The sequence below is a fragment of the Penicillium maclennaniae genome (assembly GCF_028827695.1).
Source record: "Penicillium maclennaniae strain IBT 15551 chromosome Unknown utg000002l:1.0-2354659.0:1.0-2356205.0, whole genome shotgun sequence".
Taxonomy (NCBI): domain Eukaryota; kingdom Fungi; phylum Ascomycota; class Eurotiomycetes; order Eurotiales; family Aspergillaceae; genus Penicillium; species Penicillium maclennaniae.
In genome coordinates this window covers 343,931-369,757 of record NW_026623214.1, presented here as the reverse complement: position 1 = coordinate 369,757, position 25,827 = coordinate 343,931, and the positions used below count along the sequence as shown (strand labels likewise).

The 25,827-nt window shown below is 47.6% G+C and overlaps 6 protein-coding genes across 6 annotated transcripts; 3 read left to right on the top strand and 3 right to left on the bottom strand.

Moving 5' to 3' along the window:
• Positions 1-1,783: 1,783 nt before the first annotated feature.
• On the bottom strand, positions 1,784-3,881 carry mfs56 (uncharacterized protein; the record flags this gene model as incomplete). The annotated part of the gene is made up of 3 exons (XM_056963027.1): positions 1,784-2,388; positions 2,453-3,370; positions 3,458-3,881. 3 exons carry the CDS (start codon positions 3,879-3,881, stop codon positions 1,784-1,786), a joined length of 1,947 nt encoding a protein of 648 aa, XP_056825946.1.
• A 504-nt stretch (positions 3,882-4,385) lies between these two features.
• N7477_001363 (aromatic acid exporter family protein) lies at positions 4,386-7,410 on the bottom strand (the record flags this gene model as incomplete). The annotated part of the gene is made up of 4 exons (XM_056963026.1): positions 4,386-5,489; positions 5,553-5,584; positions 5,643-5,744; positions 5,811-7,410. The coding sequence occupies 4 exons, from the start codon at positions 7,408-7,410 to the stop codon at positions 4,386-4,388; spliced, it is 2,838 nt and encodes a 945-aa protein (XP_056825945.1).
• A 2,748-nt stretch (positions 7,411-10,158) lies between these two features.
• N7477_001362 (uncharacterized protein) lies at positions 10,159-11,606 on the top strand (the record flags this gene model as incomplete). Its single annotated transcript, XM_056963025.1, has 3 exons — positions 10,159-10,178; positions 10,380-10,929; positions 10,953-11,606. 3 exons carry the CDS (start codon positions 10,159-10,161, stop codon positions 11,604-11,606), a joined length of 1,224 nt encoding a protein of 407 aa, XP_056825944.1.
• A 1,891-nt stretch (positions 11,607-13,497) lies between these two features.
• On the top strand, positions 13,498-15,365 carry N7477_001361 (uncharacterized protein; the record flags this gene model as incomplete). Its single annotated transcript, XM_056963024.1, has 3 exons — positions 13,498-13,500; positions 13,568-14,604; positions 14,684-15,365. The coding sequence occupies 3 exons, from the start codon at positions 13,498-13,500 to the stop codon at positions 15,363-15,365; spliced, it is 1,722 nt and encodes a 573-aa protein (XP_056825943.1).
• Positions 15,366-19,894: 4,529 nt separating this feature from the next.
• On the top strand, positions 19,895-20,779 carry N7477_001360 (uncharacterized protein; the record flags this gene model as incomplete). Its single annotated transcript, XM_056963023.1, has 3 exons — positions 19,895-19,924; positions 20,294-20,614; positions 20,669-20,779. 3 exons carry the CDS (start codon positions 19,895-19,897, stop codon positions 20,777-20,779), a joined length of 462 nt encoding a protein of 153 aa, XP_056825942.1.
• A 362-nt stretch (positions 20,780-21,141) lies between these two features.
• On the bottom strand, positions 21,142-22,185 carry N7477_001359 (phosphotransferase family protein; the record flags this gene model as incomplete). The annotated part of the gene is made up of 2 exons (XM_056963022.1): positions 21,142-21,575; positions 21,642-22,185. 2 exons carry the CDS (start codon positions 22,183-22,185, stop codon positions 21,142-21,144), a joined length of 978 nt encoding a protein of 325 aa, XP_056825941.1.
• Between the last annotated feature and the right edge of the window lie 3,642 nt (positions 22,186-25,827).

Below are 25,827 nucleotides of genomic sequence, written 5' to 3'. Positions count from 1 at the left end.
GGCTGGCTGGACAGTATACCGAGAGTCACAATGGATCCAGAAAAAAAGATGAAAGAAAGAAAGAGACTAGCTAGAGGGATGCTCTCTGGGATTTATATTCACCGCACTACTCCCCAGCTCAAGGACCCCATGATAGTCGTGGAGACCCCGCGCGAGAATTCTGATCGCTCGTAGAGAGTGGGGGCTTTAATCACAGGTTGGTTGCATCTATCCAACTAGCTCTTCAGGATTTGCATATTAAGCGTATTCCTCCACTGACTTTGCTGTTTTCGCCCATCTCAATTGGGGTAGGTTAGGGTTTGGGTCCGGTGGATGACGCTGCCGTGTCTCGCCTTGCCTGTACACCGGCAAGGATCCACGGACGGGGGCGAGAGACGAGGGAATGTCATGGGCTGATTGGAGTCTTCCTCTCAGGAGGGAATGCCGATGATCGCACGAACCTCGTAGCCTTGCTCCAGTTGGAAGTATGCTTGGGCCCGATCTCGTCCTGTTCTCCCGAGTATCTAGCCTCGTTGCTTACTTGTTCTTTCAACGAGTATTTCAAGGTACATTTTCCTCGAAACAGCACTCTCGGCACTTTGAAATTGAGCTTGGGCGAAGCATGTATTTTCCGGATTTGCCAAGAGGGCATTTGGTCTTAGCTAGAACAAGACGTCGGTGATCTTTCCCTGGTCGGCCATCTTTTCCTACTCGGGCCGAGCGCCGCAGCCCGTCTGTTGTTTTCTTCGGGACTAGAATGTTTGGGGTATGGAACACCATGCCTTCAAACAAATCGGACCCCCAATTCACTGGCGCGATGATTTCAAAGACCATATACCAACCCTGTGTTCCATGCAGCCAAGAAACATCGGATCTCGCCTGGTCGTACAAACTGACGGGGTATTCGGGGTTTCGCGTGGGAGGCCCTCCTTGGCAGGGACTCGTCTTGCGTCAAGTCGATCGGCCCGGCGCACTGAGCCTATGAGCAGCGGAGCCTAGGTCTGAGCCTAATTGTCGAGGCTTATTTGGATTCGTTCCACGACGACTCCACTGCCAAGATGCAGGCCAAGCTATCCACTTTCATCCTGTTAGCCAACACGGGGGTTGTCCGGGGCGCAGGAGGCCAACTATGCCAAGACGTGCGTGGAGGGGCGTGGGATGGAAACTCTCTCCGCGCTCCACCCTTCGGGCATCTTCCGAACGTTTGATTGTGGAAGACGGGATTTTCTACTTAACCCGCTTATAGCCCGGCAATCGGAGGGGAAACGGTCGGGGAAGATGCGCGGGATCCTTACTTTTCTTCAACCGTATTATGCAGCGAATTGACTTCGTGCTGGGGAACACGTTGTCATATCTTTGAGACTTGTTATTCAACGTGACCCTCCAATTGGCCTCTTCGCAAGATTGTCAAGATTCTAACGAAGGCTTAGCCACGGAGAGATCTCGGTCAAGTTTCGGATGCAGGTGAATCTTCACCGACTGACCGGTAACCTTGTGCGCCAAAGTGGCGGACAGAGCCTCTAGCGGCCCCATTTATACTCGCATCCATAAGAAATCTCCGAGATCGTACGAACTTGGTTGTGTTCTGGCGCGATATACATCACCATTCGGGTGTCTCGGTGTCGACTTCACCCCCGTTACTCTAACGCCGGCTGGTGATTCCAGCAAATTAATATTAATGGTCTAGCCAAAACAAGCTGGGAAATTTTGGTTCTACCATTTGACCATAGAATTGCTAAAATCAGATAAGCTCATCTGAAGGCGTCTCATTGGTCATCAGTACTGTCCACAAGAATGAATAACTTTATTCAGTCCTGTCGATACCCATCGCGGACAAACCTATCTCAGCATCCTCCTTTCTTTCTGTAGTAAGTCCATCCCTCTGTTCCCGGATTCTTTCTTCTTTCTTCAGATCCCTCCGCAACAATAGATTCCAAAGGTAAGGCCGTGTAGCAATCTCATGCCCTCCTTCCTTCAGAATCCAAACATTTCCAAGGAAGGTCGTAAGCACCACAACGAGCCACATCACAGGGATCATCGCAATGAATGCCCACTTAATGCCATCTCTCGCATCAGACTCTTCAACGCCACTCTTATTGGTGAAGACTGTAGTCATGATAGTGAGGCCGATCAAACCACCAAATGGAATGGCGAAGGACGCAAGACACGAAATCTGCGCCGTCATGGCGGGAAAATAGGCCAAGCCATGAAGCGAGGCTGGGTTCATACGCATCCCAACGCCATGACCAACTAATGCCATCATGCCGTAGATCACGCTTGTTTTTCCTACATGGACAGCCCAGGCGAGGACCGAAATTCCGACCGCGGAAGTTAAACTCCCAAGCATGAGTGCTGGGAAAGTTTGGCGAGGCCAGACGTTGGATGAGAACATAGCCATGTAAGCGCCAGCTGTTTACCGGTTAGCATCTTTCCTGCTTACCATAATGGCGAATGTTGAGAGGTTCACACATACCAGCTAAGCCAGGTAAAAAATATAACAGCGCAAGACCAGAATGACCAGAGCTCTTTCCTTCCACAAGCGCAAAGTACAAATCCATAAAATACATGATTGCAAACATACCAACGCCAATGGAGAAGTTGATCAAGAACAGCAGACCAATATCACGCTCTTGCAATAACTCCCACGGAATCATAGCTTTTTGGCGCGGAAACGCTTTCGCAATAGCCGATCCAGGTATCATGAGATGTTCATACACAACCCAGCCAATTGCCAAAACAGCCCCGATAACGAGCGGAGCAAGTACAGCAGCCGAATCCCAAGTATAAGTACCCCCAGCCCAAGTGAAAGCCAGAATCAACAATCCGAATCCCCAAAGGAAAAGCAGCTGGCCGCCGTAATCGAGAGTCGACATCCTAGCCTTAAACCGTCCCCACCTTGAGGTAATGTCCACACCATCTACCATGGTGATGGGTTGCGGACCTTGCAAATCTTTTCTCAGAATGATGACGATGATGACCATAGCTATAACCGCAATTGGTAGATTGATCGCAAAACACCATCTCCACGAAGCCTGCGTCAGATAGCCACCAATCACAGGACCGATGCTGAACCCGATGCCTGAAACAAGCGCAAAGATAGTCCAATTGAGTGCGTACTCGGCGAGTGAGACGCGGTCGGCTAGAATGGTTCGGATGGACATGTTCACGCCTGCCGCGCCAACACCTTGGAGGGCACGACCGAGGAGGAGGACTGGAAAGGAAGACGTCGGGGCGCCGGTGCAAATCGCTGACCCGATCATCATGATAGAAATTGCAGATTGAAGGACGTAGTGGCGACCGAAGAGATCAGTCAGTTGGGCCCAGATGAATAGGAAGGCGGCAGAGGTCAGGTTAAACACGGAAATGATCCAGTTGAGTTGTTTCACTTGGTCTGTCATGTGGTCAGTCGCGTTATTTGAAATCGTGTGATTCGGACAAATTATGTGGCCGAGGTGAAAGGTGGGATGGAGGGGCATACTAAAGTCTTCGGCGATATATGGCAATGCTGAGGCCACGATGGTCGTGTCCAGAGCTTGCAAACAAAAGGGGCTGAAGAGGCCAAGAATGATCTTCCATCTGTAGGTTGTTCTTCTCTTGCTCTCGGCAAGTTCCTCTGAGGTAAGTATCTTTTTTACCTTCTGCTCTTTCAGTTCGCCACTTTTAGATAGGGCAACTACGTCTTTGGTTCGTTCGACTGGTATATCGTGAGTTTGCACGGCACGAAGTGGTATCGGCTCAGCATGCTGGGCGGGTGTAGCATCAAGTGGAATAACGTCGCTTGCATTGTGTGCTGGGATCGTTTGGCCTTCCTCTCTTTGCGAAATATCCGTATGAGCCAAACCCGGAGCCTCATGCCGCTTTCTCTCGTTCCGCTTCTTAATCTGTTTGTAGATCAAGATCATTTTTCAGAGATGCGCGATTTCAGAGTCAAGACGAGTGAGAACATAACATTTAGAGAAACCTAGCACTGGGGGTTTGGCTTATTATATACGTCTTCGCATCCATAAGAGGAATGCAAATTGCACGCCAAGCATTCGCCCAAAGTGGAGACTTCGTGTTCATCTTAAACATCGCGAAATCTGACCTAGTTAGGTTTAGCGTGGCCAGCGAGCCGCAGTCGTTTCCTAATCTGGATACCTTTTCGTTATCGAGGAACCGATAAGACGTCGGGGTCTGCCGTACAGAGTCAGCCGTGCGAGAAGGATACTGGTAATTTTGTTTCTTACGTTGATGGACCTGTCCATGGGTTCCATGGGTTCATTGATCGCGTCAAACGGAGGAGCTTTACTGTGGTCCCCATTCACAAAATAAAATTCTTAATCAGTATGGGCTGTACCAACTGTTGAGGAACTTGTAGGCGTTGGTGCCTGGGGAATCGGTTCTTTCATCTTGCCAAGTCTCAAGTATCATACAGGCGACCTCTCCTCTCGCCATGAATTCACAATAGGGCTTTCTCCAAGAACCCCCTTTAGCACAAGCAGTATGTCATCAACAGTGGACAAGAATTTCAGGTAGGAGCTGACTGCTACGCAGTAGCGACGATAGTCTTCATTGCGCACCAAGGCCGTACTAAACTCTGCCTTACGGTGCTCAGCATGCCAGGCTACGTAACATCGAGTCAGTAGAGGGGCGGGTAAACGTTCTGGTAGAGGATCTCCCGTCTTCAACGACTGATTGATCACTCCAAGAACGGCCATGACGGAGTCAATGATGGTGTCGTCCATAATGCCGACATTTTGGGTAAGACGGTGCTGTAGTTCTACAGGGAGCGATCCCGTCAGAGCAAGCAGCCGGCCCAGGCATTGGTTCATATCTTGACAGAGCTCTTGTATTTGAAGAAATGTCCCCTGGTCGAACGGGCCGAGAGTGATTTCGAATTTCAACAGGTTAATCGACCCTTGCAAGGCGAGCAGTGTCTCAGCCAAATCAAGAGATATCTTCTCCGCCACGATGCTGACAGGGCTCGGGTCATCTGCTCGGCCCCAATGGGAAAGCAGCAGGGCATAGTGGTCTGATAAGTTGCGAATAGTGTTGAACAGCGTCTTGCGGACGTGTCGACTGGCTGAGGGAGGTTTGGGAAAGATCTGAACAACAAATGCAGCGACTAATCCGAGTAAAACAGTCACTAATCGTTTGTAAAATGCTGCGTAGCCGTACCCCGGCAGTCCATATTGTTGAATATGTGTGTCGTCGTAACTAAACCCAATCACCAGCACGTAAGTCGCGCCACTCATGACAGCGCATGGCAGTAGTGCCGGTGGGAGGAACAGTCGCCACCACACCAGAATCAATGTCATCGCTGCGGTAATGGCAGATAATCCGTACGCGTTACCAGTACCACTGCCCGACCCAATGTACCATGCCACCATACCCATCACGCCACCAAGTATGGTACCAGCTGTTCGACTTACAACTGAGAAAGTAAAGTCCGCCATGTAGATGACCACAGCTATTTGCGCTGTGATTGTGCCCCAGATGCCTTTTTCGCGGTAAAAAAAATCCTGCAGTCGCTGGCAGAGACGCCGGAATAGAAGTCGCAATCGTGACCACCACCATGCGAATGGCATACATACCTCCTGTATCGGTGAGCCAATGCCAGCTGCGCCTAATGATCTGGCTTAGCCGGCTTTGACGATGCGTTACTACAACACCATGGCTTATACGAAGCTGATGGTGTGCTTCTTTGACCTGGTCATCCAGTGTCTTGGGATCATCGCCCGTGCCCATAGGTAAGCCTGACAGAGGAGGGCTCTGGTGTCCGTTGACTAGCCAAGATATGGCATAGCGAATACCAGTCGGATACCATATACGGTGCTTGATGCGTGTCTTACACAATTCCAGGATCCGAGCTAGAAGGTTTTCTGTGGCCGTGGCTGCTCCAAGGATTCTTTCTTCGGCTACCATGCCCAGGACTAGGGCACGAAGGTCATATGGACCCTGAAGCTCCTCAGATTTGAGATTGCCGTTTTCATCGAAGAGATCCTTGTGGCTCTCTATCAGCCCCTCTGTAGACTCACTAGCGCAGATCTTCTTCTCAGAACGCAATCGACCAAGAATCTCCTCTCCACGAGAAGCCGCCTGGTCAAATTCCTCGGCCGGGTGTCGACGGAACCATCGACGAGTGTTGACTAAACGGATACATTCAGCGACCAAGTTAATAGCTTCCGAGGATACCTGTAACAAATCCGCGCTGGACTTGTTGAGGGCCTGAGTGGTATTGGATCGGATTTCTCCCATCTCCGGGGCTTGTAGGGCATGCATCATATCGAGTCCATCTCGCGGCTGTCGGTTTCCAACTCCAGAAGCGTAACTTTTTGATTCTGTACCTGCATCATCTGTTTCATCCCCTGGACCCGATTTCGTCATGCTGATCTTGTCATGAGCTCGTTGACGAGCGATATGAAAGTCGAGAAGAGCGATCTGAGCAAGCATCATCTGCCGCACAGGGTCAAGAAGACTCCGGATATCTTCAACACCCCATCGACCACGGGAAATGTCCAATGGAAGAAAAGCCATCATTGGTTTCATAGCCTTGAATGACTCAATGAGTTTCGCTTTGGAGCTTTTCATCTGGGTGAGATCTATCGGCTTTTCAGCTAATCCATCCCGCGTGCATTGAAATGGGAATTGTCCCATGAGAACTATTTTCTCCATTTGAGACAGAATCGCGTATGATGTTGACTGCGGAAATAGCAGTAAATTGCACGCGAACCCGAGAGCGATTCCTATAGCACCAGGCTCAACAAGAACTTTGGCGACTTCCCAGTTCCATGATGGGAGGGTTGGACCGAAGAGCAAGAATAAGTCCATGATAATGATGCCGAATATTTCCGCGAGGACGAACTTCTGGTTGACCACCCGCAGTCGTGCCATCACGTACACGAAGACGCAGCTCAACACATAGAAAACAACAGTGACTCGAGCATCAAACATGAAACCATTGTGGATGAGTTCTTCCGCAATTGTGAGAGGATTTTGCCCAGTTTGCTTGGCTTGTGAGACGGCCTCTTCCTGTAGTTGAAGCAGTCGGGCCATAGTTTGTGAAGCTGGGCGGGCGGCTAAGGCGGCTTTCATGGTAATGAGTCCCCATGCCCAGGCAAGACACATACCAAATAAGAGAGATAAAGCTGCTAAGAGGTAGATGATCAATATGCTGCTGGGGGGCACGATGTATAGCAACAGTGCGCCAAAGAATGTAGCGATTCCAATGCTGCGCAAGGCCGGGCCGATAAACATTAACAGGGATGCCACCCAAATAGCTACCCAGCAGCGAAGTAATATTTTCAGGTCGTGTTTGTTGAAGTGGTCCAGCCAAGCTGGTAGCTTGACCCGGCGGCGTTGAGCAGAAGCCTCCACGCTGCCGTTTGCTCTACCATTCCTATCCTTCCCATTGCCATTGGGTTCCCTGTCTGCGGAGATTTTCGTCGGCATATTTGTCTAAAAGAGCTGTACGATGCCACAGTAGAGCTTTTCAAATGCTCATAATCGCTCATGTGGAGAATAATAAGTGGTGGGGTTGAGCATTACTGTGGTTGGCCGTCGACGCAAGTGAATGCTGTCATCGTTGGAGACTTTGTCCCGTCATTGGCCAAGCAACCATCAACGACAGCATCAATTGACAGCGACATTGAGGATCAATGAATTACTCCAGATTAGAAGGAATCGATGACTGAAGTGACGAAAATGTTTCATAGCAACATATTTGATTATTCACAGCTCGGTGATTTTGTCGGATGCCTCGGCATCAAGGTATCCAGCGCTTACTTGATAATTTATGTCTTGAGAACATGGGTTGATTCTCATTGGAACATTATGTCTCTCGTATTCACTTATTTAGCCTAGGATGCTGCAACGCGAGCGCGCCGATCACCCGATTTTAGCCAGATGGGATTCGCCCCACCCAGTCGTCGACCACCCACAGACTTGTTTAGCCGAGTTAGGTGATGAAATCGGCGGATTATCAATTCACCCAGCACACGGAGTCCTTGGTACACCAATAACCCTTCCATTTGGATGTTTTTGCCTCCAATATCGTGGTTCGTGGCTTGATCTAGCCTTGTGACCTTCTCCATTCCCATGTCTGGACGGCCGAACTTTCCGTTACATAACTTATCACCTGCCCTACAAAGCATGAACTCTTCTAAATTGGGCTTTGTGGTGTTTATGAACAGTGGTTTGAGATGCCGACTTCTTTGGAGCCGGGGCTTGGCTCTCTCGATGGATCTAGACCTTCTAGGACTGAACCAAACACACACCATGGTCATGTGAGCCCAGCGCGAAGTAGATTTACAATCATAATTCCTTCCGTAGCCTTGGATTCTCAGTTAACAAGGCGATAATTTCTCACCTCATTGCATACTCTCTGTCGAGGATTCTTCAAACAAGTCTTCTGGGAGTAATGGCTGTTGCAATACCTACCAAAGGTCGACAACTTCAACCTTCTCTCTCAAATAGTATGCTTTCTCCGTCGCGTGCGACTTTAGAAAGCATTATTTCCGGCAAATCACCGCAGCCGTACACATTCGATGCTTTTCTGGACTTTTTAATCCAGAACCATTCTGAAGAGACGTTAAACTTCATCTCCGAGGCACAGGCGTACCCGGGCATATACGGGGCGCACTGGGCCTCTTCCGACAACAGCACCATCATTCAAGACCCTGTTGTTGTCGGGAGACAATGGAAGTCCATCATGGGCACCTATATCCTGCCCGGGTCTCCCTGCGAAATCAATCTGCCAGGTCATATTCGTGAATCACTTCTGGCAATCTTGGATGTCACCATCTTACCACCCAGTCCAGATCGACTGGACTCTGCCCTTGACCATGCCTATGAAATCCTCACACACGATGCTTTGATTCCTTTCATGAGAAGCTTTCATCCGGGTGATAACCGGCAGCCAGTCTCAGAATCTCGATCCAGTTCGACAACATACTATGGAAGTTTTTTTCACACGTTTTCTGGCAAATCCAGTTCACCCGACCAGAACAAATTGTATGCTCACTCCAGTTCGATTTGGTCATCACCGCTCACACGATACTACAGGCCTCTCCCAGGCGAGTGTTCAACGGAAGATACTCCTGAAATCCAGCCCTCGAAAGGCTTCCGAGTATCACCATCATTGTATAATTTCTCCTGGGTTAAATATGTTGGCGGATCTGGATACTCTAGAGCTCATAGCTCGTGATTCAATATAAAGCGCATGATTTGAGGATGTGCAATAAGGACTCACCAAGGACCGCACGCTCTTTCTATCGACATTGAAAGATGAGATAGCCTCGCAACCCGCAGACCTCCAATCCATCTCGGAAGCAGGTGGGAGTTGTTTGAATTTTCGAGAGCCTTCTGTTGTTTATTCCACTTGAGAATATCTTCACAACCGCTTACATCGTCCTGCAAATTCACAGAACGTTATCATTGATCCCTAGCCGATCGCCCAGTGGAAAGTGGCAGTTCAATGATCAACAAGTACATTGTAGGTGGCTCATTCCTGTATGATACGTCGGGCTCGAATGTTTCATCTGTTCTTGCTTGGAGTACTGCACCCGGTTGACGGCTTCATCTCGTGCGAAATCGGGTTGCAGTCCATCGCATTTGGTGGTGCGAGGTGGACTCTGGCCCGTGTTCTGATTCCGTCGCAGGAAGGACTCACGACGCCCTCGGGGCAAATTCTCGGCGAGCCGAGGTATCTCAGATACTGATGCCATTCAGTTCGTTGTTCCGGCGTCGCTCGGAGGCTGTTGCAACGCGACGCTTTGAACTCGGTAGATACTTATGCTGATGGACAAATGGGCCCGATAACAATAGGTCCTGTCACTAGGTTATTTGGCATGAGGGAGTCTAGCAAACACCTTGTCATTTTACAATAGAGTGAATAGGAATCAATTGAACGCTTAGTGTCAAAGGTTGACTTCGATCCATCCAGAAGTTCTATTTTATCTAACAAGATTCACGGATCCAAGGTTCCAGAATATGTCTCAACAGCCAGCCTGGCGCGACCGGGGACATCACCGATTCTAAAGACCTAGAAGCTTTCAGAGCCACATGACACCATGAATGCAGATATCTAAAGGCGATTTAACGTCCTTCCGAGGTAGTTCGAGGATGCGCAAAAAAGAGTGAAAGTAAGAACCGCTTAACTCCAATGCGGCTCTGCACCTGAGACAAAAAGCCTTGGCGGCCATGTCTTTGCTGACAGCCTCGTAACTTCTGCTTTTCTTTTACCTACCTCTGTTCATTCACAATCTTCAGACTAAAGATGGGTCGCCTCACTGACGAACCCTCGGCGTCCTCATCAGTCTCGCTCCACACCATTGACAACGATGACCTACCGCCCCCCCCTACACCGACGAGCCAGAATTTCTCTCCGCTCCCGCTCCACTGCCCACATCCCAACCTCTAAGACTCAGCGACTCAGCCTATCACGTCCCCGGTGCCAGAAACTTCACAGTAGCTGATGCTCGCATCGTGACCTACGCTCGGGAGCTGTCCCAGAATAGCGATGAGCTCTTCCGTGTGATTCGCAGGCAGATGAAACTGCCCGTGCGTCCGCTGCTTGGAATCCAGGGGACACATACCGAGTCGAGTGACGATGGCAAGAAAAAGAGTTCTAATACTGTGACGGACTTTTGCTTCCATCTTGACCTCGCGGAGACTATGTTGCGGGGTTGGGATGGACCGCTCGATGTAAATTGGATGCAGACCGAGGTTGTCAAGGACGGTGACGAGCAAAAGGCGTTTCGGGGTGGAATTGTTCAATCGCGTCGGTACAAACCTCGCAAGACACGTGCTAAGGGTATTTCGCTCGACGAGAGCGATGCCGCGCTGCTGGAGTCGGAAGCAGATGTCTTGGACGGGGTCGAGGAGGACGGTGCGGTTCTTTCGGAACAAGAGGAGGATCTCAAGATGTGGTGTGAGCGATTTTGCAATGATCCTGCACCTGTCAAATCGTATGTAATTCTGTGTTCCCTTTTCAGAACATCCTTGCTAAGTTTGGCCAAAGATTCACCATGACCCGAGAGCTCCATGGCTTCGACTTCAAGTCGATGCGCAATGTTCTTGCTTCTCATATTCGGGAACTGAACTACCGTGGCTCGACAAATTTCTGGTTGAAGAAGGGATACAGCTCTGTCACAATGTACTCACCGCATTGGATTAATAGACTACGAAGTAACAGCTTTGTCTGGTGGATCTGCGTTATCCTCCAGCTCTGGATTATTACCTGGCCAGTCATTTGGTTGATGGAGAAGCGATACGAAGTCGTCCGCTCCCAGTGGAACGCATCGCTTGATGCTGGCTCTGAGACCGGATTAATCAAGTGCTACGCCCAAGGTCGAGACGAGACACAGCTAGGAGAGTTCTGGGCCGCGGCAGTCAAGCAGGCTGCGTGGACTCGAAGACAAGGACAAGGAGCCTTGTTGACCAGGAACGATGCTGACCGATTGCAAGGAATGAGAAATGAGCAGATCTTGCGTATCCAGACCTGTGAATCTGAAGCTGAGCGACAGCGCCGCGAGCGCGTTCACAGCGGCCAAGGCGGACTCATGGACAGTGTCGTCGGCCTAGTCAGAGGCGTCTCGGAGGCCTCACAGGACTATAGATTGACGATGGGATGGGGAGCCAATACCTAGGCTCTTGTGGTTCATTTAAAATGGATACACCGGTGTTCATTGCTTTGTTTTATATCACGCGCTAGTCTTTCTCCAGATTCTGCATAAACAGCGTCCCATATTGTGACAAGTCAATTGCCCGCTACAGCCTCAGGTGTCAACAGCAAGATTCGAAGACGCAAATACGTATGTCGCACGCACTTGATCCATTTGACTGGGTTGTCCCCCTCCCATGCAACTCATAGCTCTCCCGATTCATTAGCATTTGTACATGCTAAAACAGGGACGGCTCGATAGCAGTCTGTCAGCGTAGACTATACAGCACTAACATAAAGACACATATTCACACACTTACGTGTAGAGAGTATGCTTTAAAGGTTATCGCGGTAGTATAATACAAACGATAATCACCCAAATATAGATATAGTCTTATTTTATCTCTTATTCTATAGTAATAATGGTGACGGTAAAACTGCCGCCTCAGGAAGTGATCGGCTCCCGGAGCATAGGGTAAGTTAGTCACCCCGCCGCCCTAAGCTGCTCACTAAGTAACCCTAAGCGGCTCCCTAAACGACCCTAAGTTACTCCCTAAGTAGCCTAATCGCTCACTTAGGCCGACCGGCCTATTCGATCTTATTCTACCTCTCCGTTATTTTATATACTCCGATAATAACCGCACTGCTACCTACTCGTGCTCCTAGGAGCGGAGCTAGGAAATAATATATTCTCGCGGTACTATAGTAACTTTCGGCTCGGTCTTCGAACTTTCAGCTAATCGACTTAATTAACGTGGTCGGTAAGCGAGTGAGCCATGTAAGCGAGTGAGCCACCCAACCACTTTTTCTCTATATCTTGACACTTTTATCAACCACAACGCCTTTATATTAATTAATCTCTAGCTTTACATGAATTCCTCTTATGTCCGATCTGTCCGCAATTAGTACATTGGGGTGGACGCCGCGTCTTCGGTGCTAGTGTGTCCCGCGGTAATAGGCTTAGTGGAGCTAGTATTGCTTAAAGGGGGCGCCTTATAAGCTTCCTCGAGCTCTAATGCTTCTCGTACGGATAGACTGTTATCGTAGGCTATAACACCGAGCTTCGAAGACGCCAAATCCTTTGCGCTGAAAAATCCAGCTGTTGAGCTGTCACAACTTCAAGCAGTTTTCCAGATAGCAGACCGCCTAGAAGGCTGACTTTTTCTTCTTCTGATCAGCCTTCAAGAACAATTTTATTATCCTTTTTGACTTACCCCTTTTTAGCATGGCCCGGGGTCTCATGAAGGTTATATCCTTGGGCCACCAGGTAGGGATTTCGGTCCCCGAGTAGTTGATTTCCGGTCAACTATCCTAATCCAGCCTTCTGACAGGTCAACACAAATATCGTACGGGAGAGAAGAAAGCCACTTTTCATAGCAATTTTGCGGTTTATCGAACTCACCGTGAGGATCATACCGAGATGAAGGCGGATTTGGAATAGGCGTTGAACTTGGTTGCGTATCTTGGAGCCGCAAGGCGTCTAATACCCATACAGATCTTACGCGCACTCTGCTATTCCTGCAAAATACAATCCACCCTTCCACGCGATAAAATAACTCTGCTCTACGAGCGAGCCCAAGCGATCACATATTGCCTCGTTGACTATGAATTCAGGGATGACTGCCAAGTGCTTTCGCCTGAAATCGAGTCCTCGGATCATAATGGTCTACATGCTAACTCATCTGAGCCAGCTTGCATCAGTAGTTTTCAATAATTCCGACCTACGAGAATCACCTTGGCTAACTCTTGTCGCTTTTGTAGATCCCTCTTTGCTAGAGATGAATGTGAACGCACAAGACACTGGTATGACAACATTTGTTCAGACCCGGACACTTTTTAACAGAGAGGATATAGTGAATCAACCACCCTCATTGCAAATGGTAAACTCTAGCCCCCCCACAGAGACTGGACCTCTTATGTTTTGACCGAATACTGACTCTGTCGCAGAAACAGCAAACGAAACCCCGGCCGATTCACGTCCTCTCACCCCCACCTGATGGTCATACCCCCAATGAGTTTGACTGGGCACTCCGAGAATACACAGGCTCGAACGCATCAAATCCTTCGCTCAGTCTCACCCAAGGTTCCTGCGATCTTACCAAAGAAAGTGAACTATCCATACCGCCTTCGAGGGGAGGATACGACAACCAAGAGACGCCGGGCATGGATATTGATGAAGGTCATTCCATGGCTAGTCCTTCAAAAACTCCATCACCCGCCTGCGACCGCGCCGAAGGGATGAATTCCGGCAGATCAGATGGACTTGCACCTCATGAATCTCCAACTGGCACCATACAAGAATGTGTGGATGAAATGGAAGTCACGGAGATTGAAGGAGATGCACATCAAGATCTTGCGGACAACAACGTTAACGCTGACCATCCAGCTTCTGAAAGTCTCACACACACTCCGAAGCCCCTCCCAAGTCTCTTCTATCCCACTCTTGATTCCAATCCACGAGACACGCCGACGCCAATGAGCAGAAGAGCGGTGAGAATGGCCGAGGCGAAAGTAAGAGGAAGATCCCCCAGCATTCAATCTACCAACAATATCCAAAGCCACCAATGCCGGTCAAAATTGCACTCAATGGCGGAAGATGCCCCTGACGACACCGATTCTGATACCCCTTATAAGTCACCTGCAAGCGACGGAAATTTCAGAGAGCCTGACTACGAGTCCGATTGTGTGGCTCCCAACAATATCCAGAATGGACAATCCCTGCCGAAGATGCAGCCGACGGTCGAAGATGCCCCCGATGATACTGAAGGCAATTTTGGAGATTCTGACATCGAGTCCGCCATAGACGGGGCTCTCGGATTTTTGCAGGGCATTCCTTCCGGTAATGAGAAGTGTCCATCCAGTGACGAGAATGTCATGAGTCTTAAGCCAAACTGGAGCGCATCGGGCTCGACAAATTCATCCATCAATGACCTACCTGAGCTGCCTTGTGAAGAAAGCGCAAATAGGTCCACCATATTTTTGGGGTCCGAGATCAATCAAAACGCTGCATCTAAAAAGAAAGTTCTCTTCTGCAATTGAACCTGACTCGATTCAACCCTCAAGGAATCTCAGACCTCTTGGCAAGGGAAGGGATGGAAATCAAGATTACAACGACTCGACCTCAGAGGATGTTCGCGAGACCTCAACTTCGGAAGGAATCTCACGATGTTCAACGGAGGATATTGTTCACTCCAAGACAAGGGCTCCATATAATTCAAAGGAGGATAAATGGGAAGGTCGCTTTTCTTGCCATCCTGACCTATCCGCCCTTCCACCAGGAAAGAAAGATGACATTGAAAGACAGTGCAGACGCATTCTATGTCCTGATCTACCTGATTTCTTGGGACAGCATACGAAGTCTTGGATATCCTCCGGATTTTGGCGTTCTCCGTCACTCGACGTTTCTCGCCATGCTCATTACACTCCAACCAACGCGAAAGGTTTCGCAATCTGGAGATATGTAGAGGCCATGCAGGCAGACGAGGGGACATACTATCTCAAATCCCGGCTTGCGGATATTATGCTCTACTTGGAGTACGTCGGAGAGCTTGATCGACAAAAAGAAGCCGACCACCCAGGCCGGACTGCGAAAATCCGGGCCGCAAACATCATATACCGCACAGGATCTCTTCCGAAAGCAGTTGCGGACAAGACTCGCAAGACTTTCCATGAGCACAAGTTAGTTGGTGAGGCGTTGGTGGTGGTGTGGATGCTACATGGGGCGTGGATTATTCCTCTTGTGTAGCCAAGAAACGGGCAAGAAGATGTAAAGTCTCTCGAGTTTCCTGCATGCGTGTCTTCCGCTGATGAATTCACAGACAAAGCAAATCCTTTCCGCAGGACGCCTTCATTTTGTATGTTCTGTTCAACTGCCAAAATCTTCTAGCTTGCTGCAGCAAATTCGATCACTTAGTGAACGGGCTTTTGATTGGCGGTGAATTCCCCATACAGCTAAGCAAGAAAGAAGTGCAGCTATGGATTCGTGAAACCAAAACTGGTAACCAGGAAAGCATATCCACAGCTTGCTGGCAGCCCTGGAGTACCAATGCTGTCGCGAGCAAGGCGTCGGATTTTCTTTCTGCTCGGTCGAACGGTCTAGAGCACACAAGCTGACCTCAAAGGCTCTCAGTATCCCACTAATTATTTCGAGTGAATGCAGTGATTGAGTTCCCCACGATCATGCAAATATTATCAACCCTTATTGACACGACCGTGGTCTATCTATTGATGAGAGCCGAAACTCTTCAAACATTTGAATCCACTGGCTCCACAAGGGTGGGAACATATTTCAAATACTGAACTGTGACTTGCTTGGCCAAATCTCAGCGCTGGGGCGTCGTCCCAAGCCTAGCTTCAAAACCTGGGTATAAAATATAAGGAATCGTCTTACTTTATGAAGCTAGACCTCTCTTTGTGCAGAGACATTCCTTTGCTGTCCATTCGGCGTAGACGGGTGCGTTACAAATGTGTCTAATGTGACCCTCTTATAGAGACAAAGACATAAGCCATTTATCAGACTTACATTTTCTTCCCTCTTCAGAACCTTCCAGTAAGGCCGACGCGCTACAGAACGCGTTGCCTACCTTGGCCTGGAACTTCTGTAGCAGATTTCTCAGATTAGGACGGTCCGACAGGACGTGCGACGAAGGTGACTGCCATTTTTTAATTCTTTCATTCCCTCTCCCACTGGGTAAAGATCCCTCGTCGATTGAAGCTCTTTCCCATGATAATCAAGGGAAGAATGGGTAGTTTTGCCCAGAACGTGTGCCTCTTTGGCCAACCTACTGTATCTGCTGTGTCATTCCCGGGTGCCTGTTATGTCCTGACATTCATTGGGGACGGATCGCGGTGCTGTGGGTCTTAGTGTCTGGCGCTGTTTGTAGGATGGCATGAATGATCTGTTGCCCGGATTTGTTCCCCAGATTCTGCATGGCTGCAATCCTGACATATTATTACTGGGGATGGTGGCGAACCTCACTCGTACGCCGGCTGATCTCCGACGTTGGAGGGCGATCTTGTGTATGATATCGATGGCAAGCAGAATCCCAGTTGGCTCGGCGGCATGGAGACCATCGGTCCACAGGCCCGGCCTGTGTCTGCAAGGACTCGGTTACTTTGAGTCAATTATCGAGCGCTACGACTGTAACACCCAGGTAGCCTTGACGAACCGGCGCGTTTGAGTACACAACAATGTCCAAGGTAGACCGCGTAGTCTCCACCCGTTCCATTGCAATTTTGCCATTCGGTTCTCAATGGTAACGGGATCGGGTCAATCCTTTCCCATTCTTGCGGCCTCTCCAGGCTCATTGTCCTCAAAGCCTCCACGAGCGGGAACCGAGCGAACGAGCCAAGATTGTTCCGTCCTTATTGGGCTCAAAGCAAGGCGTTCCATATGGATGTTTCCGCGGCAGGGTGTGGAGTCTGATAACGGTGCTCTGTGAGCGGTGACGGAGGCGAAGATGGGGTGGCAGTACGCGCGCTTCAACGTCTGAGGGACGTGTCCACTGTCCGCAAGGCACAGAGGACAAAGATGAGCGCTGTTCGCTTAATGGTACGCGTGTGTCTCAGTGGTCGTACCACACTGTCGCTTCTTGCACGTGTTCCTTTCACCGCAGCTCTTGGTCGAAGATCATGCCCAAGGGTTTGGCGGTTGTGGATGATTTGATAGCATTGCCGTTCATGACGATCTGACCCCGACATTTTTTCTTTCTCTTTCTGGTGATGTGGATGAGTTTGGTCTTCTCGGCTGCGAAACAGGATTCAGACCTCTCCAAAACCAAGCTTCGATCCGTGGAATGTACTTGCATTGGATTTTGTCCAAGTTCTCTTCGGCGGCCCAGCCGACCCGCCAGCGGGAGTATTTTCCGTAAACTTTCAGAGCTTCGAGATTTAAAAAACCAAGTCAATTTTCTAGTCTCTCTGATGAGATCATGAGCACGACCTGATGAAAAGAGGCAGCATTTGAGAATGAAGCGGTAGTAAGGGGCTGAAAATATCTGGGCGCTTAGCCAAACATCTAGCTTGTCTAGCCCACCGAGACGCTAATTTTAAGGAACGGAAATATCTGGGCGCTTAGCTAAATGCCTCACCCATCTTTTAACTACTGCCTAAGCATCTGTAAGCGCCTTGTGAGGTTGAGCGTCTCTCGGAATGAGCATTATTCAAAACAACACAGGTTTCAGCTTGAGTGGTCCATATGACAAGGCTAGTATAGGCGTTATCCCGAAAATGTTTGCAGAGAATGTGTGACAAGCAGATATCAACTTCTTTGCCCTGAAACCGCGCGCCTAGCTATCTCTTACGGGGCCTTTCTCCAGCTAATAGCCCTTTTTTAATTCGAAAGAGTAGTGATATTGAAGCACTGCCATCTCTTTAAGGCCTGTGTTACTTCTGAGCAAAACATCAACATGCCTTATCATCAAACATAGATCACTATAGGCTCCTCGTAGTCATGGGCACTGCAAAACTAACATATATAGATATCAGTACTATCAGTACCATATAGCGGCGAGAAGAGTGGAAATGACGCCATCGCATTGAAAGCTTGAAGATGAGGTGTTCCCAATTCGTGCGTCATCCATGTATGCTTGGGTATTTTGATGTGGTACTGCCTCTTCAAAATTGGCCCTCGGCGATGACGGTCAAGTTTATGTAGCAAAGGACAGGCACCTCCGTGATCAGGATCCTGAGTTTCTGGCAATAAATCTGTCTCTCCCCAAAACTTCTCTATTCCAAAGAGGATATATTCGTTCATAAGAATGCGAAACTAGTGTGGCCCCATAACCGCCAAACCCGATTTTCCTTTATTTTTTGCGCGCGTCTGGTCCAATCATTCTAGGGTATCACCTAGACTGACTGTGGAAAGAATCAAGCACACGGCGGCACGGTTAGTGCCAGAGTCGATTCTAAAATTAATTCCGATGATTAGGAGTTTCAAGCTGTACCAGTTCATGTACCTTCACTTTGCGTATGGTCTCAGGGTTGCATCCTATAATTTTCGTATGCACTATGATATAACTCAATAACTAATATAGGGGTTCTCAAGCCATCTCATCACTTTTTTCAGACGTCTTTGGTTCTATTATGCGAGAACATCTACTTTATGTCTTCGTCTCAACTCTGATTCTTCCCGCGTGAATATCCAACCTACCACATCCTTTAACGTTTTCCTCCTACCGTCTATTGTCCGATATCCCTCAAAACCTCAAACTGCATTATCGACTTTGTTAGGATTTTTCATTCGACAAGCTTACGACGATGGAGCCTGGCAATTACTTCACCATAATGCGCGAACCCCATGACGACGAGCAATACGTGATGACAGCTTATGAAAGGCATTCAAGCCGTTGCACTAAATGTGTCAATCCCCTTAAAATACAAGGACTGGGCCAGTCACTGTGTGAGCGTGGCGATAAGTATGCCCGCGATGTCGCAGACTATCTCTTTGCCCAGAACGGAAAGCACTTTTCTGTTGTTGCAAGAGAGAAAGGAAGGCTTATTCAGATTAAGACTCCTCCCAATGCATTTGCGGTCCGCAGCCTGCTGGCGGCTATTGAAGATGGCCTTAACCTCTACTCCCGAAAAGCTATTACCGGCGCTCATCCCTACCCTATTCACCCTCGGCACCCTGCTATAAACCAAATACAACCAAAAAGTCAGCCGCTAGTCTTGAAAACATACGAGATAATTGAGAGGAAGCCGCAATCAGCCCAACCCGTGTCCTGGCATCGTTCGCTATGTATTATCGATCGTACAGGCCGGTTAGAGCGCCAGAGAGAACACTCACGCACCTACCTGCTATATTCTAAGGAACGCGTATGAGGAATACGGCCTTCAAACTTGGATCAGATCAGCACTTAAATTAATTCTTTGTCCGGGAGAAATTCAAAATTTGCTACTATTCCGCTCCGTACCTCCGAAAATATGTGTCATTCATAGCTACTGAACTTATAAAGCATAGAAGCTCATCATTTACGTTGACATCACGGGCTGCTAGATTCGTAATAGAAATACTCTTACTTTGAGCGGTGCTGCAGACCTGTATCCCAAAACACTTACCGTGGATGACATATAGTTTTGAATCATCCATATCGGAATTTAAGATCAATACCAGCTAATACGAACAAGCTAGATGGAGAGTTCGAGGGGTCTTACTGTTAGGCGACGTACCATATTCAACTATACGCATGGGATAATGCCCGCCGATCAGCTTCCCCACTTCCAACCGATCAACCAACCAACTTATGTCTTTTTGCGCTCGCATAAAATGCAACTATGCCGTGGGTTTTAGGCTGGCGGCAAGCTGTATGGGGCCGTTAACCGCTTTCAATTTGGGCTAAATTTGGTCACGATGTTTCAAAGCAAGTATAGTACAGCGTCTAAGATCAATTTCCCGTGCTTCATGCTATCACTTCGTGGCCTCGCTTTTACTAAATCTGCCGGCGCGTAACTGATATACCATCCGATATCGCCGACCCATCACCTTTACAGATCCTAGATATAAATTGATCGGACAGTTCGATCTGATTGTGATTCCCATCACTCTTTTCCTTTTACGAGGTCGAATTCACTCCAATATTCTCTCTGCGCTTTTTGGCTCACGCAAAAACACATCTTTAAAATTCTCTTTTATCGCAGACTACATCAGAAACAATGCCCCGCACCTCCATCTAGCCATATTCTCGAACGGTGCGCGGCCCCGCCCATTATGCTGTTTTCGTCCCTACGGGTGATGCGGGTAACGAAGGGAAACTTATCCATGTCACCGGGACTACAGCCACCGGATTCTTCCGGGAGTTCAAGCGCAATTACGACTTCAGTGTGACCCAACGCAAGCACCATATTATACCTCTGGCACAAGTCGACGAGCGGTTTATTACTGATACTGTGGGTAATGGACAGCCGGGAGTCGACACAACGGCGCGTGATCGACTGGAGTCGGTCGCCACAGTTGTTCAGCCTCCTGGCCGCAGTCCCAACCCTTTCGACCCATCGGTATGTAAACCTACTTTATTATAATGGCCATCTCTAACAGAGCTTCTGCCATAGGCTCCTAATTGCCAAGATTGGCTGCAAAATTACGTCCAAAAGCTTGTCGAGGAAGGTTTCATTGGTGGCAGCGCCATCTCCGTTGTCCAAAATGCTCCAAAGCTACTGTGATTCAGGCGGCCCCGGGATTTCGTCGCGTCTGCGATGTGGATTCCTTGCTCTCTTGATTTTCTTCGAGCTCTCCGCTTTCCGTGGTTACTTGTTGTTTACTTTCGACGTCGTTATTCTATTTCAAATTAAGAAAAGACATCAATAGTTCATGGAGCCATAGTAGAGCTGTTCAACACACCATTCATGCTTACTAAATCGGTACCGCATTTATCAGTAATATTAAGCTTTTTGTTTCGGGGGCTGCTCGTTGACTTACACACATGTGATGCTATACGCACGATTCACCAGTTATATATAAAGCCTCGAAGCAATCCTATGCTTTGCATGACTATAAAACCTAATAATATAACGCTACCTTAATCTTAACACCCCATGGCCATTGTGTAGTAGTCCCATGGATCCCAAGTGCTGGTAAACTGACACAAAATCATTGGCAAGTATATTTTGGACCATTCGTCATTCCTATCAGCAGTATACTGTGCTTTTCTGGCCTCCCAGTATGCAGGTAGCCAGCCTGACTGTTCCCAATCGACGATTGCAAGAACATGATAGGGCTCAGAGCGTGTTATCAAGATGTTGCTGCGGTGGAGATCGCCATGCGTAAACTTGATGGCACTATCATCAGGCAGATCCTGACGGAACGGTTCGATTGGAACAGAATATGGATCGAGCATTGGCTTTCGATATAGGAAAGTGAACCAGTCATGAAAGTTCTGAACGGTATTGAACGGCCCTGCTTCGGACATGGACTCGACGTGAAATGCTCTATCATAGAGTGGAGCTCGTACAATGTTACCTGTACGCGGAAAAAAAGTCAGACAATGCAATTCAGGAAAAGCAAAGTCTTTCAAGAGAGCCCTACCTATGAATGGATCTGCTGGATTCTGTTCAAGTTGCCGAATGTTGTTGTAGATTGTCCGAAGCTCACAACAGACCGAAACACGGTCATTAGGTCCCAGCATATCCCACCCTTGCTCCAGAGTTTGCGCATGCAAATACTCCATATAAATAAATATTTCGTCGCCATCCTCCCGCCACCCGTATACCTCTGGAACCAGAACATGCTCTTTGAGGAGTTGGCCTATAGCATAGAGGCACTGGCCCTCTGAAATTTTCACAGCACCTCCCCATTTGACAAACAGTCCTAGATCCTTGAATATCACAGGTGGTGGTCGCACATGAGGGCCGACCATCGAGAAGGTTTTTCTATTGTCTGGATGGACTCCTGCGAGATGTTGAGCTTTGGCTTGCATGCGGACTTCTTCCGGAGAAGGCAGGTTGGTGAAGTTCTTGAAGAATTGAGAATCTTTCACGTCGAAATTGGGGGATTTTGGTATCATCAGAGGCGTCAATAATATGCGTTCTTGTTGGATGGGTACCCCGCATTTCGAACCGCGTGGCAGCATATTGACCATAGGAAAAGCCGAGAGATAAGGAAGCGTGTTCAAATTGAAATTGATGTTGAGTCGGCAGTTGTTGGCGTTGTTCGTTTGAAATCACCACGCATCACAACGGGAAAGGGAGCATCGAGGATGTGGAAGGGAAAGTCGCCTTACGATTTGGTTTGCAGTGTTTGCAATACATGATCCCTTCCCGTGCCAGCCTTTCGTGGGTCGTGAGGGCTGGCACGGTTACCGCAGCTCAAATGGGATAGATCAGCAGGGTAGCCAGGCCGTCGTGACAGAGCCCATATAGCAGGCAGAATCAGGCAAATGAATCAATCATTTGCGGATTTGGGTCGACTAACCACAATTCCCCTTCGTGTCTCGCGGTGTCGGTGAAATTTCCCTCGGTAGGGCTCCGAAAGGAATATGAATGATATGAATTGAATAGTTATTCATATTCGCGAAATTCATGAATATATGAATAATTCATATTTATTCATATACTGAGTCAGCATACATTACCGTTTATTTTGTTACATCTCAGTACAGCAACCAAAATTCATGAACTCAACTTGCGTTACAAATATGTGAATGGCTTTGTTCCTACATACACAAGGAAATACAACGAAGGAATTCACCATTTCAGATTTCAAGTAAATTGTAGAGACATGATTGTTGATTTCACGTGTTCTGGAGGCGACCCCTCAAGGTGAAAATATAGCGAAGCTCATCTAAGTGCTAATAAATAGTTGGATCCCTAACTTTCAGAGCACGATAAAATCCCCTGTATTCTTCTCCGAGATCTACTTCACCAAATAAACCCGTTCCATCCACGAATTCTAGGATATAGGTCAAAATCACTATCCAGTAGGTTTCATAAACAGTGTTATAATCTCGGCAGAGTAGAAGGATCAAAGCCTCGCAAAACCTCACAGCATGCGGGATCCGCACAAATGAAAGTTCCAGAGGGAACCGTCCTCGACTATGACCTGGAACTGCTGATAGAAGGGAAGGATCCGAGGCACTAAGAATACCCGAGGACTTCTTGAAGTGATAAAACCCAGCATCCTCAAATTCTAAAAGTATATCTAATTTATGATACAGAGAAATCACAAGCTCCTTATCAATGTGCAGATGCCCAGAAGGAGGCAGAGTATGAGATTTATATATAAATGGGCAGCCCAGGCCTTACTTGCAATAAAGGAATCCGGATTCCTTCAGAGAGGATAAGGCAGTGGCTACATACCCGTCGGGGATAACGAAAGCCACATCCTGCGTAAATTTAGTTAATGACCCAAAATGGAATCACAGAATACCGACGTCAATGATTGAGGGGACCCTATAGACAGTTAACAAATAGTTGCCCCAAAGCAGGTTTAGTATACCGGCGGAGTTTAGAATTCGATATATCATTGCGACAAATTCATTGCCAATCGAGCCAGCTTCAGGCTGAGGGTCAGTCATGGTTGTAATAAATCAGAGATCATACAACTGCTGGCTTATGTGTAAAGGGCGCATGAGGCGAGTTTTTAGGGTATGTAGCTCATCAGGTCATCAGGTCACCTGGTGACCTGATGACCTGATGACCCACATTTGGTTATACCCGGTGATTACTAGTAATTACTAGTAGTTTATACCTTAAACTGAAAATTCTGAAACTCCTATATTTGTTATGTATTGGAATATAGACCAATGCTACATAGAAAGATCTATCCTTATATTCAACATATAAGACCAGATTGCATTGATCACGTGACCAGATTTTTCTTCTATCAAAATGATGTTTTGACCACTTCTGATTCTGGTCCGCGGCCCTCCCCCAAACGATAGGCGGGACCATTTTCCTTTAGAGGTAAATGGTCCGCCTTCAGGTATGAATGGTCCGTTCCTTCGGGGGTGCCTTCGGGCATGCCTTGCCCGCGGACTTCGACTATGGTCTTCGGACCTCGGTGAACAGACTTCGACCCTCGGTCCCCTTAAGGATAGGCGGACCACTTTCCCTTAGGGGTAAAATGGTCCACCTTTGGGCATGTATAGCCTGATCCTGCGGGGGCGCTTTCGTGGTGGCTTAGACCGTCGATCCTTGATATCATTCTTTTCGCTTCTCTTCGGTTCCCTTCTTTGCCACCTTCATTATGTTGCTGCCTAGTGTTTGTACGTTATTTGTATGTTATTCTAGACGTCATTTCTAGGCTATCCTAGCCTATAAATACGTCCTTCTTTTCTAGCAGATAGAATCAAGTCAGTTCTACTTTCCTGAAGTCAGTTCTACTTTCCTGAAGTCAGTTCTACTTTCCTGAAGTCAGTTCTACTTTCCTGAAGTCAGTTCTACTCTCCTTAAGTCATTGTCCACTTTCCAAAGTCATCTCTACCTTCTTCTATCCTTCTTCCTTTGATCCTCAGGACTGTGGTTCTGCCTTCGTTTAGGCTACATCTGCTTATAGTCTATCCTACGACCTTTGACCTTCTACCTTTGTCTGGCACCGACTGACCTCGTCGGACTAAGGTTGATCCCACGGACTTAAGGGGCCACGATCTGCTTCGTGGTAGCTTTACCCTTATATCCCAACAATAACTAATAGGAATAAAAAATTAATAAAATTATAGATATTTAACTATATTATCGGAAGCTTTAATATAAGGCTTAGTAGATCGGAATTAAGGACAATAACTAATATCCTATAAGTAATTTTAAAAATACTCTAAATAAGCTAATAGCTTTTTATAAGCGTTATTTAGCCTTACCTAGACCGCCTATATAGTTATTAATATAATTAGACGCTACTTTAAATAATTACTTTATAAATAATTATCTAGATAATAGAAAATTAGAGCCTTAAGGCGAGCCTCTTTAAAAAGGGGGACTATATAACATGTAACTATCTTATAGCCTAAGGAAGGCCTAAGGGGGAATATAGTCTAGAAGGAGCTATAGGTCTAACCTAATTAGGTATAGAAGTAGTTTTGTTTCGTAGTGACTCGTTTCCCTCTTTCTCTCTTCTTCTTCTTCTTCAGTTTAGTTGCTTCTGTTAATGATACACGAATTCTTCTTCGTCCTAGTCGGTAACAATACCTAGATATTAGAGAGAATAGATAATAACGGTATACCTAATTTTCTATCCTAAGTACCCTAAGTAAAGAGTAAGCTAATCCCTAAGTAACTATAAGTACTTAGAGGAGCGCTCCCTAAGCACTTAGTAAGTATACTATAAAAGTAGATCGAAGCAGATTACGCATTACTTTAATAACTAATATTCTAGTAAATAGGACGCTTAAAACGGCGTCAAAAGTAGCCTTTTTCGGCGCCCAATTTACCGTCACTTAGCGTTAGGGTGTAGAGGTATAATATATACTTTTTGAATTTTAGGTTCTCCTACCATATACAAGCCTTTTTTGGTTCATTCAAGGTCTTCTCTGCCCTGCTGAAACCTTAAGGCTCGGCAATCCAGACAAAAAAATATATCTAGGAGGGGCAACCCCATTCCAGGAATGGCTAGCGGGGTAGGGCCAGTTCAATTCCATACAAAGAAGGAAAAGCGGTGTGAAGGTGCCCAATATGCCCTTCAATAGCAAGCTCTCCGCAGAAATGAAACTAAAGGTACTTGTCTTTCTCCATTCCCCATCGTGAACCGTTTATTTTTCCTCTTCGAAATGAGCTCAGCT